Genomic DNA, 18,186 nt, shown 5'->3' on the forward strand with positions numbered 1-18,186 from the left:
TGGCTGCTCCACTTCCCTTCCAGCTCCCTGCTTGTGGCCTGGGAAAGCAGTAGAGGATGACACCCAAGGCCTTGGGACCCTGCACCCATGTGGGAGAAGCTCCTGGCTTCAGATTGGTTCAGCTGTGGCCATTGCGGCTGCTTGCAGCGAACCAGTGGATGGAGGATCTTTCTCTCTAATCTTTCCTATAACTTTAAAAATCCATCATTCTTTCTACATGTAATTGATACTCTAACAGAGCTTTCCCTTCATTAATTTACTTAACAAATTCTAAATCAATAGTATGTACAGTACATACCATTGGTTCTTGGAAGATACCTGAGGTTTAGAAACCAGGACCATGATATTGCAACTTGCTAATATTTCAGCAAAATAGCAAGTAATAAGAAATTAAGCAAGGGAAATGTTATTCATTTAACTGGACAGCATGTGGCAGATCATTATACTATTCCAACTTCTCTGCAGGTCAAGTTTTTCAGAATATAAAATAGAATAAAGCAGTTTTAATTTGAGCATTAAGCCTTCATAAATCTGAGAAAAAAGTCTAGAGATGTCATTTGAATAAATTCAAATTTTATTACCATTGTCTATAGCATCTGTCCTCTGAGAGGACAAACACAAACAGTACACGTAACAGCACAGCTTTTGGTAAGATTGCTTCTTGATGTGGTAAAGCAAGCTGGACAAACTGGCCAACTCAAGGTGATGGTTCCAGTTACAGAAGTGATCTTACCACCTAGTGAGCATTACATATTTTAAAATGTTCCACACACTTAGAAAAGCTCAGAGATTTTCCCTAAGACTATATAGGTTCACGATGTAAACCTGTACCTTACAGCACTCTGGGGTTTTAGCAAAGCATACACTGACACACTTGCCATACAGTGCAATTTTAGTAAGACAGGAATAGTGCACTTAAATCGAGTCCCATTCAAATATATCAAGAGTACAATTCAGATACCCGGCTATTGAAGAAATACAGATTTTTTTTCTTATAAACTAAGTTGTACAAGTACAATATTAGTGTAGATGGTAATAGTTCTAGAAGGATTCCAAACAATGGTGTAGGGGGTAATTGTGTGGAATAATTCGCCTCTCCAAAGACAATGTGCATTTTTAAAGTGAAGCCAATGTCTTGGCCCAACAGACACAGGCAATGCTGCCCAAGTCAATTTCACTAACAGTCACTCCTTAGACTTGCTGAGGGTTCAACAGAATGGCTTTAAAGAATCGGTAAGCTTGCCCCAGGACAATGTAGTGTCTGTAGTGCCCCCACGTTATATACCACAGAACAGTAGAAACTGCCGCTCGGCGTCTGACACTCAAGTGGGGACCTAGACAATAAATACAATATTTCTTTAAAAACTAAGTCCTAAAACCTCAGAGCATTTCTTCTGAGACTATTGAGTTAAAGAATCTGTACAGTAGATGGAAAGACTAAGTGAAGGCAGAAGTAGTTCTAGTGAAGAAAATAAGAATTACGCAAACTGATGTTGGAAGAAATCTAGCATTTTAGACCATCCACACACATAGATGGTAAAATCAGTCTCCATTAATATGGTGTGTAACAAAGATACTATTGGGCAAATAACACTAGCTCTGGAAGGGAAAAAAATTACGTGGCCCATGTTATAGAATAAAAAGCAACTATCCAATGTTGCCAGGAAGGATAGCATCAACCCATACGAAATGTACTTAAACTTCATAAGCTCAACCTATAGAACAGGGAACCCTAAATATTATCCATTGCTTATCAGAAAGGCATTTCCAAGACAAACAGTGCATGCAATAGCCCAGTAAAGGCTTGGCTAAATCTGGAAGTGGGCAAATAGCAAAACTTGTACCCCTGAAGGTCTGATTAGAAGTAAACTTGTGACCTCCTGACAATTCAGCTTCTCCTGAAATAGTCCCCAAAATGCTACTACTAAAAGCAGTGGTCAAATCCTTTCCATGATATCCTACTAATAGAATTTAGTAGGATTTAATCTAATTCAATCTTTTCCAAAAAAATGATCACCTAAATTGGACAAGTTTACAAAAAGTTTAGAGCTTTATTTTTACATTAACTTTTTCCAATTAACTTTAATTTTGCTTAGACTATATTTAAAACCTACTGAATCTTACTATTTCTGCTTATTTTCTTCCTGTTTAGTAAAAATTCGACCAAATTGCTGAAAACTCTTACTCTTAAGATTTAGTAACAAACAAGTTTATTGAAAAATCAGAAAAGTAAAGTATAAGGGTCTTTGTACTGCTGATAATTCTCTTTAATTTTAAACTGCTCTTGGTAAGAAATAACTTATGAAACATTCTCTCAACTGTAACTAGCCTTCACTACAAATGCACAGAAAGATGATTAAAATATATATTTGAGTTTCTCCCAAGGGCAACTGATTCCAGTAGCACTTGTGTTAATTCTGCCAAACTTTCAAAACCAAACCAACTTTACAGACTGTTTATAGCAAAATGGACATTCTCAAAGATAGCTGTAACCTAATGGAGGGCAACTTAGTACTAAATTAAATTATTTGAAATTGTTTGACAAAGTTATCACATTTGGAAAAATGCTAATATTTGATTGGTAACATTGGGCTTTCAGAAGTGTTAATAAAGTTTGCTTTTATAGTTTATAAATAGGGGTTATCCAAACTTCGCATCTAATTATAAAATATTAAATTGCAAACTTGTCAAACAGTAAGGTTGCTATGTCAATAGAATGAAAATAGAAAAAATTGGGTATCGTGAGCCTGAGTACAATTATAATCAGGAAACAGGTATAAATAAAGAGCATATATATAAGTTCTCCATGTCCAAACCTAACTCAATTAAAATTTCTACCCATGGAAGCCCAATGGCCAATCAATATAAGTACTGAAGTCAGTTTTAAAGAAATCACTTAACAACACAGTCTATATACATGTATGAATGAAGAAAAAGATTCCCTTTTTGTTGGTGGGGGGTGGGAGGGGGATAAAAGCACAAAACAAAGGCCAGCCTCATGAACAAACAGCAAGCAATTTCGACAAACCACAAACAAATGAGGTTATTTCTCCTTTTTAGATAATGAAGGTGTTTCACATAACACCAACTCTGAATGGAACACCTCTTACGTTCTTTCCCTTAGCCTTCTTATTGAACTCTAACGCCCTAAGATTCTTAACTATACCCCCAAATTATGAAGCTGAGCTTAGTAACGAGGACCAGGACCTCTGACTGTGGTTGAGCACTGCTACATGAAAGAGGAAGCTTGGGCAACTGCAGGTAGGAAATGTGGCCATAGATTTTACTAGAGTTGAATGAATTCTTAGTTCAATACAAAGCTTTAAAACAGGGCTCAGTGTAATATATTCCACCCAGAAATGTATACAGACATAGTGAAAATGGTATTAAGAGTATTATCACAACAGACACATGAAAAGCACGAACCAGAAACAGGATTGCAGGTGTAAACAACCAGAGCATGAAAAGAGCCTCCATGGCTTCTCTAACTGCAAATCTGGTTCTGAAGACTGAAACACAGAGCTGCACCACATTTGAAAATTTCCTCCACTGTTTGTGTTAAGGTATTTGCTTAAATATATAATGGACAAATCAGCAGAGTCAAGATCAACTTGCAGATAACTCAAGCCAACATTAAATGTTTAAAAATTTAACCTTAGTAAACCATTAAGTACTCAGACATACATATATAAACCAGTGCAATAAGAACTTCAAACAAGGGCAATGTGCCTCTGGTTTAAGGACATCATAGTTGCCAAAATATAACAACCTGATGCTAAATGACTTCATTTCACACCCAGCATTTGATATACATTTTGTATCTATGTTCAAAAACTTTCAAAAACTTTGAAAAACCAATTCAACAGTAACAGTCCTATCAGTAACAAATCCATGTTAATTCTATATTGCACAAGGTTTTAGTGTCTAACTTAACAGAGGATGATACCTGTTACCTTTGTAGAAATAACAAGTATTTAGATTTATTCCTGACAAACCAGAATAAGTCTATTTTAAAGAGAAAGGTTATGAAGCATAGATACTGGAAATGATCTGTTAAACACAATTCTGGGTTTAGTAGCCATTTCAATTCTGAAGAATACTTCCACACACTAAGAGTCCTTAAAAGCCTGAGCCACTTTAAGTCCCTAATGTGATTCACTGCTTCCTAGACTGGACTGGAGCACTATTTGGAAAGTGGACATAGAAAGCTTCAGGTGAAAGGGCGTATAACACAAATGGCCTTAAATTGGTCACCTATTTCACATAAAATGACTAGCACCTCCTTCCTGCTCCCAAAGTAAAGAGGCCTAATGGGCCACAAAAAATGAGTAATATTAAGCTTCATTCTTACAATGAGAAATCCGTGAAATCAAAGCAGTTCCACATCTAAAGCCTCAGGGTCAAGGCTGCTGCGTTCAGAGTAAACAAGGGCAGTAGGAGAGGCAGGCCGCAGGTCCAGGAAGGTCCTGAAGGCAGTGTCCGACCTCTCAGGGACTCTCCTGCAGTCCATCTTCTGTTTCCAGTTCTGCCAACTGCCTCCTGAGGATATTGACTTTTGCTTGTAGCTCTTTGTTATATTCGATAATGTTAACCATTTCTTCATATGCTTCATCCAAGTACTTAGAGGATCTATTCCAGCGTAGGAAAATACCTATTGAATCCAGAAAGGGAAAACAGAAGGAAGACAGTCACTAACATTGTGGATATAATATCTAATACCTTGTATTTGTATTCTCACATGTTTTATTACTTTAACTTTTATTATACTCCAAGTATAAGAATCAAGATACTGTTTTATATATAAAAGCCTGATCTTCAGTACATGTGCCCTGTTATTTGAAGAGGCTATCTTCTAATACTGTAGGTAATCCCTTCCTTCCCCACCTTTTTTTTATTATAAACAAATACAGCCATGCCTCAGTAGCCTGAGAATTGGTTCCAAAAAGCCATGTCCATCCCCACGATGAGGATGCCCAAATCTGATATAGTGGAAATGCCATGTAAACAGTTCATGAGTAGTGTAGCTATAGAATGACAAGAAAAATAGGTTGCACAGGTTGTTACCTTTTTAAAATTCCCTGTGCAATCAGTCCTATATAAGTGTCCTCATCCTCAAGTTTTACCAAATTGCAGATTAAAATTAAACAGCAATTTTTCCAGTAATTTGTTCAGAAATGAATTCAAAGGTTTTTTGGCACTCAAGTCAAAGTTTTACTCAAATTTCATGGAGATTATACAGAAAGATACATGAATTTCAATCTACTTGGGTACCAAGAACTTTAATCAGAAAAGTGCCCTCCTCCCCCATCTGCTGATTCACTCCTCCAAATGTCTGCAATAGACTGCAATATCAGTCTGGAGCCAAGACCTGGAAACTCAAGATAACCCATGTAGATGGCAGGGACCTAATCACTTAACCCATCACCTGCCACTTGCCAAGCTTACATGTTAATTTGTGGCTTAATGACAAAATCAAATGCTTGTCTGAAAGCTCTTCATTCCATTTTCCCAAGATTTTGGGGAAGCATCCTCAAATTTTCTTCTACCTGGACTGTGACTGTTAACTGTATCATCCTAAAATAATGCCTTAAAGATATTTAAGAACATAAAAACTTTCTAGGCCACAACATGTTAATAATTGGCAATTCTATAATGGCTTTATGATTCAATAAGTACTATTTTATAGGGGCCAGCATTGTGGTATAGTAGGTTAAGTCTCTACCTGCCAACACTGTCATTTATATGGGCAGTGGTTTGAGTCCTGGATGCTCTAATTCCAATCCAGCTCCCTGCTAGTGACCTGGGAAAAGTAGTAGAAGATAAGCCATGTGCTTCAGTTCCTGCTACCCATGTGGGAAACCTGCAGGAAGCTCTTGGCTCAGTGCTGGCCATTGCAACCATTAAGGAAGTGAATTAGTAGATGGAGGAACATTCTCTCACTTTCAGATAAGTAAGCCTTTAAAAGTTTATCAAATATTTTTAATACTATAAACTGTCACAGGCCCAGCAAGTCCTTCCATATAATATAATCAGTGCTATTAGAAGAAATAGAACCATAGCTTAAAGATGAACTGATGTGATTTTTCTATTCTACAAGCCTTCATTGTACAAATTAATATTTCCATTATAGCTAACTTAACAGCAGATACATGTTCAGGCCAGAGAACAATCTTTAACATGCTTATGAAACACATGCTATTGTAAGATTTTACCTATTGAGATTTCTCCCAAGTATAAAGCAAGGAGGCACTAACACACTCAAATTCTGTTCTTAATGGCATGCTAAGAATCCATCCACATAAGAAAATAAGGCCAGTACTACAGCATAGTAAGCTAAGTCACTGCCTTGTGATGCTGGCATTGGAGTATCAGTTCAAGTCCCGGCTGCTCCTTTTTTTTTTTTTAAAGATTTTAGTATTTTTTTTATTGGAAAGGCGGATATACAGAGAGGAAAGACAGAGAGGAAGATCTTCCGTCCGATGATTCACTCCCCAAGTGAGCACAACGGCCGATACTATGCCGATCCGATCCGAAGCCAGGAGACTCTTCTGGGTCTCCCACACGGGTGCAGGGTCCCAAAGCTTTGGGCTGTCCTCGACTGCTTTCCCAGGCCACAGGCAGGGAGCTGGAAGGGATGCGGGGCTGCCGGGATAGAACCGGCGCCCATATGGGATCCCGGGCGTGCAAGGCGAGGACCTTAACCACTGCGCCACCGCGCTGGGCCCTGCTCCATTTCTAATCCAGCTCCCTGCTTATGGCCTGCAAAGCAGGGGAGAATGATTCTGAGCCTTGAAACCCTACACCCACATGGGAGGCTCAGAAGCTCCTGATTCTGGATCAGCAGAGTCCCAGCTCTCGTAGCCATGTGGGGGTGAACCAGCACATTAAGATCTGTTTCCCCGCAGCATTAGCTGGCAGAGGCTGGCACTGGGAGTTAATTCTGTCAAGTCAAATGCCAGAACTACCTGGAGAGTGCATAATCTGGGAGTGGGTGTGGCCTAGACGGGAAATAGTGGGCACCTCCCTTGGGGTTACCACTCTCACTGCACAGCACGAAAACCAGGACAGGGGTAGGTATGGCTAGACAGAAAGGAACCTGCCAGTAGGTGTATGGACTGGATAGTAGGTTGATTGGGTTGAACTAGGCTTCAATGCCCATTGACATGTGCGGGAGCTAAATGGGATGTGGGACAAACTAGACAAGCCTGTGGTACGTACTGGCAAGCATGGGAACCAGAGTAGGAGGCAGAACTGGTGGGGGTTATGGGGAGTTGCCCCAACTAGGCTGCAGCTCCAACTGGTTTACATGAGGACCAAGTATGAAGTGGGTAGGATCAAGCTGGACTACAACACCCATTGGTTCATGTGGAAGACAGGGCTGGAAACAGAACTGACCCAGCAATTGCAACGACCAGCATGTGCATAAGCTGATTGGTGTGACGGACAGTGTTGGAGTCTGTACTAGCAAACTCACGCAAGAATCAGGTCTGGGATCATCTCAGATGAAGTTTCTTTGCTGATCCCTCCAACTGAACTGCTGATCTCAGAACCCCAACCATGAAGAGACTGTCAGCCAGTGGACTCAGTAGGTTTCATTGCGATTGGAACTGCGAGATTGGCAGCAATCCAGAACTGATGAGCTATCAAAACTGTTTGAGCAGGACCCTCGGAGCGCGCCTCCCGTTGGATCTGGGATGGGTGGGAGGTTGGGTGGGACTTTTCCCTTTGTTACTCCCCTAACCCCAGATACAGGGAAAAATGACATTAGTGTAGAAGCAATGGTATTATCCACTTTCACCCTGTAGCCTTTGACCCTCTGTACCCTAGTCAACTAAGTAAGATTATTAAAAAATTTTTAAAAAATCATCTGTCTCCTCTTCTGTTACCCTACCTTTCTTAATCTTTTTAAGAATGGGTTCTTTTGGGCCCGGCGGCGTGGTCTAGTGGCTAAAGTCCTCGCCTTGAATGCACTGGGATCCCATATGGGCACCGGTTCTAATCCCGGCAGCTCTACTTCCCATGCAGCTCCCTGCTTGTGGCCTGGGAAAGCAGTTGAGGATGGCCCAAGCCCTGGACCCTGCACCCATGTGGGATAACTGGAAAAGGTTCCTGGATCCTGGCATCGGGATCGGCATAGCATCAGCCACTGCGCTCACTTGGGGAGTGAATCATCGGACGGAAGATCTTCCTCTCTGTCTCTCCTCCTCTCTGTATATCCGCCTTTCCAATAAATAAATAAATCTTTTTTTAAAAAATGGGCTCTTTTTTAAATTCAAGGTTCCTTTATCACTTAATCCCTAAATCCTCCATGAGGTTTGAGTGGGCTGAAAATGATTGAACTAGTTCTTCCCATCTACCAAACTTGGCTTTTCTCCCACACAGCTAGCCTCTCATTTCACTTATTCAATGTTTTACAGTGACATTTAAGAAAGTTATCCAGAAGTCTGAAGTACAGCTGTTATCGCTTGAAGAAGCTCCTGATTCTCTACAACCATTCTGATATCAAAGTTAAGAACAGTCAGAAGTCCTTGCTGAAAGCAAAGCTGATACTCAGAACGTGGAGAATATCTGAGGCCATTTTCCCACACTTCTAACAAGTGGGAATGCCTCAACAGGTAAGATGAGAAGCATAAACTGCAGTGGAAGGAAGCAGCCAGTGAGAGAACAAAAGGAACAAGTGACAGCTGACATCTAGAGAAGGTACAGGAATAGATGTGATCTCACTTCCAGGAAACAAAGCAATCCAGGCCCCTTTTTTACAAAGGGCAGTTATCCACACCAGGAAGGCCATTGAGGGCATGACATATTAGAATATGGAGTAATAACTGACATTTATGGTAATTGAGTTTAATTTACCAAACAGCTATCATGCTCATGTTTTATGCTGCTTAATACAATCATGAATAAAGATGTGTTTACTGGCCTAAATGATTTAAAATTGAATAGCATATTATGATCTGTTTAATGAGCACAGTTAATACATTTTTAGATATTTCTGGAAAACAAGCTTTGCTATTCAAGGGCATATCCATGAACAGTGAGCTCATCTGCATTACTGCACTTACGATATGTCAATTCGAAGACCTACTGAGATAACCAGTCCCAAAGCCCTTGAGTAGTGTTTAACCTAAAATTTATCTAAATGACTATTGTGCTCAAAGTATTACTAAACATCGGGCCCGGCGGCGCAAGTGGTTAAAGGTCCTCGCCTTGCACGCCCGGGATCCCATATGGGCGCCGGTTCTAATCCCGGCAGCCCCGCTTCCCTTCCAGCTCCCTGCCTGTGGCCTGGGAAAGCAGTCGAGGACAGCCCAAAGCTTTGGGAACCTGCACCCACATGGGAGACCCGGAAGAGGCTCCTGGCTTCAGATCGGCATAGTATCGGCCCGTTGCGCTCACTTGGGGAGTGAATCATCGGACGGAAGATCTTCCTCTCTGTCTCTCCTCTCTGTATATCTGCCTTTCCAATGAAAAAATAATAAAAATAAATCTTTAAAAAAAAAAAGTATTACTAAACATCTATTTGAAAGGCAGACTTAGACAAAGGGAATAATAGATTTTCCATCTGCTGGTTCATTCCTCAAACGGCCTGGTCTGTTCAAAGCCAAAGCAAGAAGCCCTGAGCCGTTTCCATTGGTTTCCCACATGGGTGCAGAGCCCCAAGCACTTGGGCCATCTTACACTGCTTTCCCAGGAGCTTTAGCAGGGAGCTCGACTTGAAGTGGAACAGCCAGGTCTTGAATTTGCACCAATTTGGGATACCAGTTTTGCAGGCAGCAGCTTAACCAATCATGCCACAGCACCAGCCCTGCAATATGATTTCTTATCCAGGGAAAACATCCAGCACAAACACCACTATTAAATAATCACCAAGTTTCTCAGATGGACTGAAAAAGTGACTGGACAACCGATACGTATATGACAAAGGTATAACAGGCTGATTTTCCACCTATAAGCACCATGCATCTCGGGTACTGGTTTGTCTCGTGTTGTGTCCAGCTTCCTGTTTCTGGCCTGAGAAAGCAGCGGAGGATGACTCAAGATCTTGTGCCTCCAAACACATGTGGGAGACCCAGAAGAAGCTCCTGGCTTCAGGTTGGGTCAGCTCAGCTCTGGCCATTGTGAGCATCTGGGGAGTAACCCAGCAGATGGAAGATCTCTATTCTCCTTCCCTCCCTAAATTCTGCCTTTCAAATAAAAATAAATCTTAAAATATTGGGCTAGTAGCATGTTATTTAACTTCATGGCATTGTAAATTTCTATTTTTCTTCCTGTTTTTGTATTGTGGCTTTTCATTGAAGGGGATGTATAGTAACTAATGGAGACTATCATATCCAAATGTGAGGATACAATGTAGTATGCATCTCTACTTCCAGACCAAATATAGACTCCCACTGAAACTATTTACCATATCTATGCTATTTACTATGCTGGACATATCCCTGTGTATGAAGAACTATACTAATGATTATAGGGAAATTTGGTGAGGAGGGAGGAAATTGGGGAAGGGATAAGGGAAATCCCAGGGCCTATGGAATTGTATCATAAAATGATAGTAAAAAGTAAAAATATATATATATATTGGGAACACAGTTACATATGGATCTGACTCACAGTCCTTGGGAATTAACAGCAGCAGCTTGCACTGACAGGGAAAAGCAAGACCATCCCAACTGCGAATGAAAAGCTTGCAGTGGATAACTGGCTTACCTTCCCACAGCTGAAGACTCTGTGGAGCCACGGAAGGCCAGATGACGAGGGCATTGGCTTCATAGAGAGGGTTGGTGAATTTACTCAGCTCACTGGGACGGTTGACCCAGGACCACAGGGACATCGTTTTCTGCTGGAGCTTCAACTTACACCTGATTACAAAGGGAAATTGACATACAAGCAGTTTGTTTATAGCAACGACTATTAAATATCCCTCTTAATGATGAGTACTTTCCATATGATGTAAGATAGAAACCTAAAGACATGGAACTATGAGGAAAATTACAAAACCTTGAAAAAAAACTTTGAAAAATGAGACACACCATGTTCCTGCATCATCAAAATGTCCAAATTCCAGACTTTAACACATTAATGGCCAGTAGTAACCAAAAGTCTGGTACTGGTACAGAAACAGAGGAAGATCAATGGACCAGAACAAACACCAGAAGAGAGCTTACACTTGTACAGCCAACTAATCAACAAGAAAACAGAAAACCGCAGGAAAAATGTTCTCTTCAACAAATGTTGTTGGGACAACTGGCTAGCAGCCTGCAGAAGAAATAAAACCCTTACCTTTCACCATACACAAAGAGCAAATCTCAATGGAATAAGGATCTAAATCTACACTCAGAAGCCATCAAATGATTAGAAGAAAACATAGGAAGCATTCTACAAGATAGACACAAGCAAAGACTTCCTAGAAAAGTCATTAAAAGCACAGTCAGAGCCAATATAAATAAATGAGACTAAACTAAAGCTTCTGCACAGTCAATAAAGACAATCAACAGAGTGGGAGAAAATCTTTGCACACTACACAAATAGGGGGCTAATATCCAGGTTATATATATACACACATACATACATATATACACAAAGAACTGGAGAAAGAGTAACAAAACCAGTTAAGAAATGGACAAAGGGGATGTGAGGGCGATCTGGCTGAGACATCTGTCACTCCATTGATCGCGAGGGTTGATTTGGCTGATCAGGCTGGCTAGGCAGGTGTCCCCTTCCTCCCTCACCGCTCCATGTGCGTCCCTTCTGAAGCTGCACACTCGGTTGAAGAGGACAACCATCCCCACTAGAGGAGGACCGGTCTTTGGTGAAGGATATACGAGTGGCTGCGCTCCCCTGCTAGAACCTCCAAACAAGCTCTCAATAAATGGACAAAGGAAATGAGCATTTTTCAAAGGAACAAATTCAAATGGCTAATAGACATGAAAAAATGCTCAAACTCACTAGCAATAAGGGAAATACAAATAAAAACCACACTGAAGTTCCACTTAACCCCAGTGAGAATAGCCTACATACAGGAAACTACTAACACCTGCTGGCAAGGACGTGAGAGCAAAAAGGAACCTTACTCCACTGCTGGTGGGACTGTAGGTTAGTGCAACCACTATGAAAGTTGGTATGGAGAATACTTAGGCAACTGAAAATTCACCTACCATAAGACCCAGCAGCAATCCCACTTCTGAGAATATATCCAAAAGAACTGATACACACATACACAAGAAATGCAACCTTCATCCCTATATTCACTGCAGTACAATCAACAATCCAAAAACATGGAAACCTAGATATCCACCGGAGGACTGGATAAAGAAACTGGTACACCTACTCTATGGAATACTACTCAGCCAGGAAAACAAAATAGTACTATTTGCAACCAACTGTTCCCAACTGGAGATCATTTTGCTCAATGAAATGAGCCAATCCTAAAAGAACAAATATCATGTTCACTTTAAGACAACCTCCATCCAAAATACAAATAAAAAAGGTATATAAGTACACACTTATAATCTCACAAAAGATGTGATGAAGACCAGAGCACCAAGAATTAAAGATCAACACACTGCATCTCGACTCCTGAATAAAAGGCCCCCAATTAAATATCTGAATATACCTATATATATAATACACAATATATAATATACAATACTATATATTATATATACACTATATATAATATACAATACTAGACTTTCTGCCATTGCTTCTACATACAATGTCATGACCAATGCAAAGAGCAGAATGCTGGAGTCAAGACTACAGCTGAAGGACTACATTGCTGTAAAACACAATGAACAATGGGGAGGAGGGGAGAAGAGGGAGGGAGGAGGGAAGGGAGGAAGCCCTAAACCTGCAAAATTGTAAAAAAAAAAAATAACAAAAATTCAGGAAATTCAGCAAAAGCAGTGCTTAGAGAAAAAAATTTAAATATCTACATGAAAAAGATTTAAAAATGACAACCCAAACTTACATGTTAAACAACTAGAAAAATAAGAGCAAACTAAAGCAACACCAGCAGAAGGAGAAAAGATTAGTGCACAGTCAGAATGGAACAGAAAATAAGATCAAGCTAAAAGACAAGTTCTTTAGAAAAGAAAGTGACAATTCTTAAGTACCAGCTTTCACCACTTTTCAAGCTCTGGAATGAAAAAGCATGGAAATTGAAAATGGAAAAGCAAAACTAGATGGAGAAAATTGATCTTCTACGTAAAATCCTCAGATACACGTGCACAAAACAAACTATTCAATCAAACCCAGTGGGATGACTGGATCACAAGAGCAAACACATGATGATGTGGAGAAACTGGAACCATATAGAATGTGGGTGAGTGGGAGCAGGCGGGTGAGACGTGTCTGTGCTTCTGCTTCACAGATCCTCAAAATGCACAAGTTACCACACAACCCAGCAATTCCACTTCCAGGTGAACCCTAACACAAGTGAAGTGGTGTCCATTCAAAAACTTAGTTTAAACTTACCATGGCATTACTGATAGTCAAGTCCACAATCCAAATGTTCACTAATCACTGGATATGATTACACAACACTATATTTGATAATATAAGGAATGAAGTACACAGTATTCCACAACATGGATGAACCATGGAAACATCATTTTAATTGAAAAAAAAAAAGGCAGTTATAAAAGACTACATTTTGGAGCCAGCCTGGTGGTTTACAGGCTAATCCTCTAGCAGCCTGCACCAGCACCCCATATGGTTACCACTTCGTGGCCCAATTTCTCCACTTCCAATCAAGCTTGCTTTTCACGGCCTGGGAAAGCAGTGAATGATGGCTCAAATCCTTGGGCCCTGCATCCAAATGGGAAACACAGAAGAAGCTCCTGGCTTTCGAGCATCAGCTCAGCTCTGGCCATTGTGGTCTTTTGGTAAGTGAACCAGTGGATGGAAGACCTCTCTCCCCTTCTCTCTCTAAAGATGGCTTCCAAAATAATTTCTAAGACCACATATTGTTTAATTCCATTGATAAGCAATATCAAAATCAGCAAATCTGTAGATACAGATTAGTACTAGTCAGGAAAAAGGGAGGGGGAAGAGGGAGAATGGGGAGTGATGGTGACAAATATGGGGTTTGTCTTGAGGGTGACTGGGTGTGGTAATGGTTGCACAAGTCTGAATATGCTTACATATATGTGATTATTTCAAAAGTTTTTAAATCTCGCTCTTTTCTCTCTATTCAGCTCACCCTCTTAAAAATATTTGGAAGTCAGAACAACAAAAGTAGTGATCTTTCAACACGGTTTCTTTCCCTCAAATGCCAGCTCAGTCCAAAACCAGGAACCTAGAACTCCATCACAGTCTCACACAGGTGGCAGGAACCAAAGTACTTGGAGCCATCATCTGCTGCCTCCCAGGATACACATTTGCAGGAAGCAGAATGGGAGATGGAGGTGCATTTCAAACTCCTCTCAAACGCAGGCAATCCAATATGGGATGGAGACATCTCAAGCATAAGTTCACCCCTTTCTTATCTTAAGAAATTTCAGTGTTTCCTAAGGTTGTTTTTTTGGTTTTTCTGTTTTTACAGAGCCAGTACTATTCCAATCTCTCAGATTCATAAGGTTCAAGTCATCTGTGTTCATAGGAACCCTAAAACGTCTTGTACTTGGGTATATAAATATATAAAATAATATATAAAATAATAATGGTATGACCATTGCTTTCAATTAGCTTATCTGTTCTGATGAAACTTATGACTAGAAAAATTCTTTTAGAGATAAACAATGCTAATGTCACCTGCTCTCAGAAAACAGAAAAAATGAACTTATGTTCAGGTGAATTTACCATGTTGTCACAAAATAATTTCTAAAGAAACTAAAATGCTTATGGTACATTCACTGTGAGTCAACTTCAATTCTACTTTTTTTAAGCAGGCCTGTTCCTTTGGCATAAGTAGTACACAATTATAATCATTACAAAAAACAAGACCAAAATATCAAATGTAAATTTTCCCCATCTGCATGTTTTAAAGAGGTTTGAGTTCATAATGTCAATTTAAGATATTTCAACTGAAATATGCCTAGAAACAAATTTTTTTTTGTCAAACTAATACAAATAACATGCCGATGTGGCAGCTTTGGCAACAGTACAGACAGGGAACTATGACAACAGCATTTTCCACAGCATTCAGGTCCAATTGTTTTTCTACAACTGAAGACAAAATCTGACACATTAATGATGAAAAATTTGTCAATTCTGCTACAAATAAACACATTGTACTAAGATTTACTACTCAACTACATGTTCTCTGTCACCCAAAGGAAGCCTGTTAAAGCATGGATTTGCAGTCAGGCACTTTTATGGATCATTCTGATGGTATCTCATAAATACACCTTTCAACTGGATGGCATCTGAGATGTGCAGTGATGAGGGTTCCTATAATCTCAGGCTATCAGCAGGAGTAGGAAGAACTGTGCTCCAGGTCATATCCTAAAGACTGACACGTTACTTATCTGGATTATGCTTTCTTGATTTGACAACACTGGATGTACAAAGGCTTTGTCTGCATGTAAGATCCCACATCAGAAATTAACATAAAATGATTGTCTTATTCAAAGATTTTTAGGTCAGTATGTGAGCTAATTGTAACAGACTAAATTCCAAGATATATTTTCAACTAGCAAGCGATGGGATCAGACTATCCTTCATGTAATTTAGGTTATACGGAAGTGTAGCCTTTATCTTACATAAATGGCATTCATATAGAAATGAATCCTGGCCTCTTTTAGGAGATGATGAAAATACCTAAAAGCAAAATATCTTCATGTGAGCAGTATACCCACCTTTCACTTTCATTGTTGCCCAGGAATGTTCCAAATTGTGAGGCATAGGCATGCTCAAAAAGCATGATAAGGAAATTCTCATTGAACTCAAAAGAACAAGGAAACTGACGAAGTATCTGCCAAACACAGTCCAAAAAGAGAAGAAATACAGGCGCTTCCCACTTCTGTTTACTATTACAATAGGCTGACTGTGCACAGCGCTGCTGGAATGGGTGACCAGCCTAAGAAAAACATGGAAATATGACAGTCACATCTGAATGAAATCACATTCTAGTACATCTATTAAGCATCTCACCCAGTTACAATGAAATTCATAATAATTCAATAGTTCCTGTGTAGACTGATTTGGTTTAAAATGAAAATCTCAGCAAGTGAGGAAAAAAACAGTTTCTTCACAAAGTTATGTATTTAGGACATGATCATAGGAACTACAATTTGTCACTGGAATATTAAAGAATGATGAATTTAATGACACATCTATGAAATAAACCTAAGTCTGTAAATTTTGGAGCAGAGATCATAACCTCTCAGGTACAAAGGCATCACCTATCTAAAATAATGCAGTTTATGTTACAAGGTACTTAAGCTCCCTGGAGATAAATATGGGACCTCTGATGGTCAGCTCTGATACTAAATCTTAATTACATATGAGAAAAGTTATCATCTTGGAGATTTTTATACTGTACCTTTTAACTAAAGATAACACTGTCCTCAGTTACCTTCTTCTAACCAAGAGTAAATGTAACTATTATTTGACCCTCATACCCAAAACACAACCTTGTCACCTTTCTCTCCACCAGCTATCTCACATGCCTGCTTTTGTCATTGGGCCCTTATACTACGGAAACTGACAAAGATTATGCCATGAAAATTTTCCACTTTAATGATCTGTGAAACCTATTAAAATGATGTTATAAATATGGAAAACATGCTCATTTGTTTAGCTACATTCTTCATGGTACATAGCAAGTAAACAATATTGTAGCAAATACAGAAGGTAAGTTTAGAATAGTCTGACATAGTTGTCAGACACAGTAGACAGGGTGTATATAACAATATTAACACAGAATATATGTGCATTATAACTAAGAGCCAGAAGTTCTTTTTCACCAGAGATGTAGCCACTTTTGATATATATCTAAGTTGGAAAGTGAAAATATACTTATAAATTGATCTGATGAGGAGAACTTCAATCTATAAGATTAGTAGTCATCCAATATTATATGAAGTATTGTGTTCTTTCCTAGGGATAACAGATGATTAGAGAATAGTTCTAAGACCTCAAGTCAGTTTTGGAAGATCTAACTTAGACATGAAAAAAAAAAAAACAGCATTTTTATCTGTGAATAAGGTTACAGTCTCAAAAACTTGATGCAAGCAAGGATGTTTAGTTGGTTCTTAAATGCTCACCAGGTTAGAGAAGGATGCTGCAAAACGAACAAAGGGCCAAGAGTGCAAAATACCTTCTTCATAATCACAGTTCCCACTTTCATTCCTTGTTTGACTTTCACCTCCACAAAGATTAAGCTTAGGAGACCACACTATGTCTCACAATGTATTTCCACTGTTTGTAGCAAAATATAGGTTGGGTACTCCTAATCCAGATGTGTTCCACTTTGGAAAGTTTGCACATATGTAATGAGATGTTTTGGGAGGTATGGACCCCAGCATGAATATGAAATTCATTTTTATCTCATATTTGATTCACATAGCCTAAAGGTAAATTATATATTTCCAGTGTGTCTGCATTTTGACTGAATGTCACATAAGGTCAAGTTTCAATGCTCAACAAGTTTCAGATTTGAAGCACTTCACAATTTCAGGTTAGAGATGTTCAACCTACCCAGCTAACAAAAGTTTAAGTAAATGAAGTACAGGGTCCAGCACAATAACCTAGTGGTAAATCCTTGCCTTGCATGTGTTGGGATCTCAAATGGGACTGGTTCATGTTCTAGTTCTCCACTTTCTTTCCTGCTCCCTGCTGTGGCCTGGGAGAGTAGCAGAGGATGGCCTGAAGCCTTGGAACCCTGCTCCCATGTCAGACCCAGAAGAAGCTTCTGGCTCCTAGCTCTGGATTGGATCTGGCTGTTGTGAGCACTTGTGGAGTAAACCAGCTGATGGAAGATATGTCTCTCCTCTCTGTAAATCTGACTTTCCAATAAACATAAACAAATCTTTTTAAAATGTAAATGAAGCTCCTAGGTAAGGAATGTAAGCAAAGGGAAATCCAGAAATTTAGAGGTAATAAAGATGATAAACACTTATTGAGGAAAAGATAGGAATTACAGAAAACAGTACACAAAACTAAAAATCTGAGTTAACCAAAATTTCTCCCATGAGGTCATCTACCACAAACCAGGATCACAAGAATTTTCAGCAGTCA

At 39.5% G+C, this 18,186-nt stretch overlaps 1 protein-coding gene across 1 annotated transcript in view; it reads right to left on the reverse strand.

Moving 5' to 3' along the window:
- Positions 1-561: 561 nt before the first annotated feature.
- The window catches only part of MTMR9 (myotubularin related protein 9), a 43,531-nt gene continuing 25,906 nt past the window's right edge, over positions 562-18,186 (reverse strand). Inside the window, exons 8-10 of the mRNA XM_040965881.1 lie at positions 15,804-16,024; positions 10,711-10,862; positions 562-4,651 (exon numbers count right to left, since the gene is read on the reverse strand). Of these exons, the coding sequence (XP_040821815.1) occupies positions 4,488-4,651; positions 10,711-10,862; positions 15,804-16,024 (537 nt within the window). The 3' untranslated portion in view covers positions 562-4,487. The remainder of the gene's footprint in view (positions 4,652-10,710; positions 10,863-15,803; positions 16,025-18,186) is intronic.

This window comes from Ochotona curzoniae, unplaced genomic scaffold, assembly GCF_017591425.1.
Source record: "Ochotona curzoniae isolate NIBS_2020 unplaced genomic scaffold, NIBS_Ocur_1.0 scaffold_4505, whole genome shotgun sequence".
NCBI lineage: Eukaryota > Metazoa > Chordata > Mammalia > Lagomorpha > Ochotonidae > Ochotona > Ochotona curzoniae.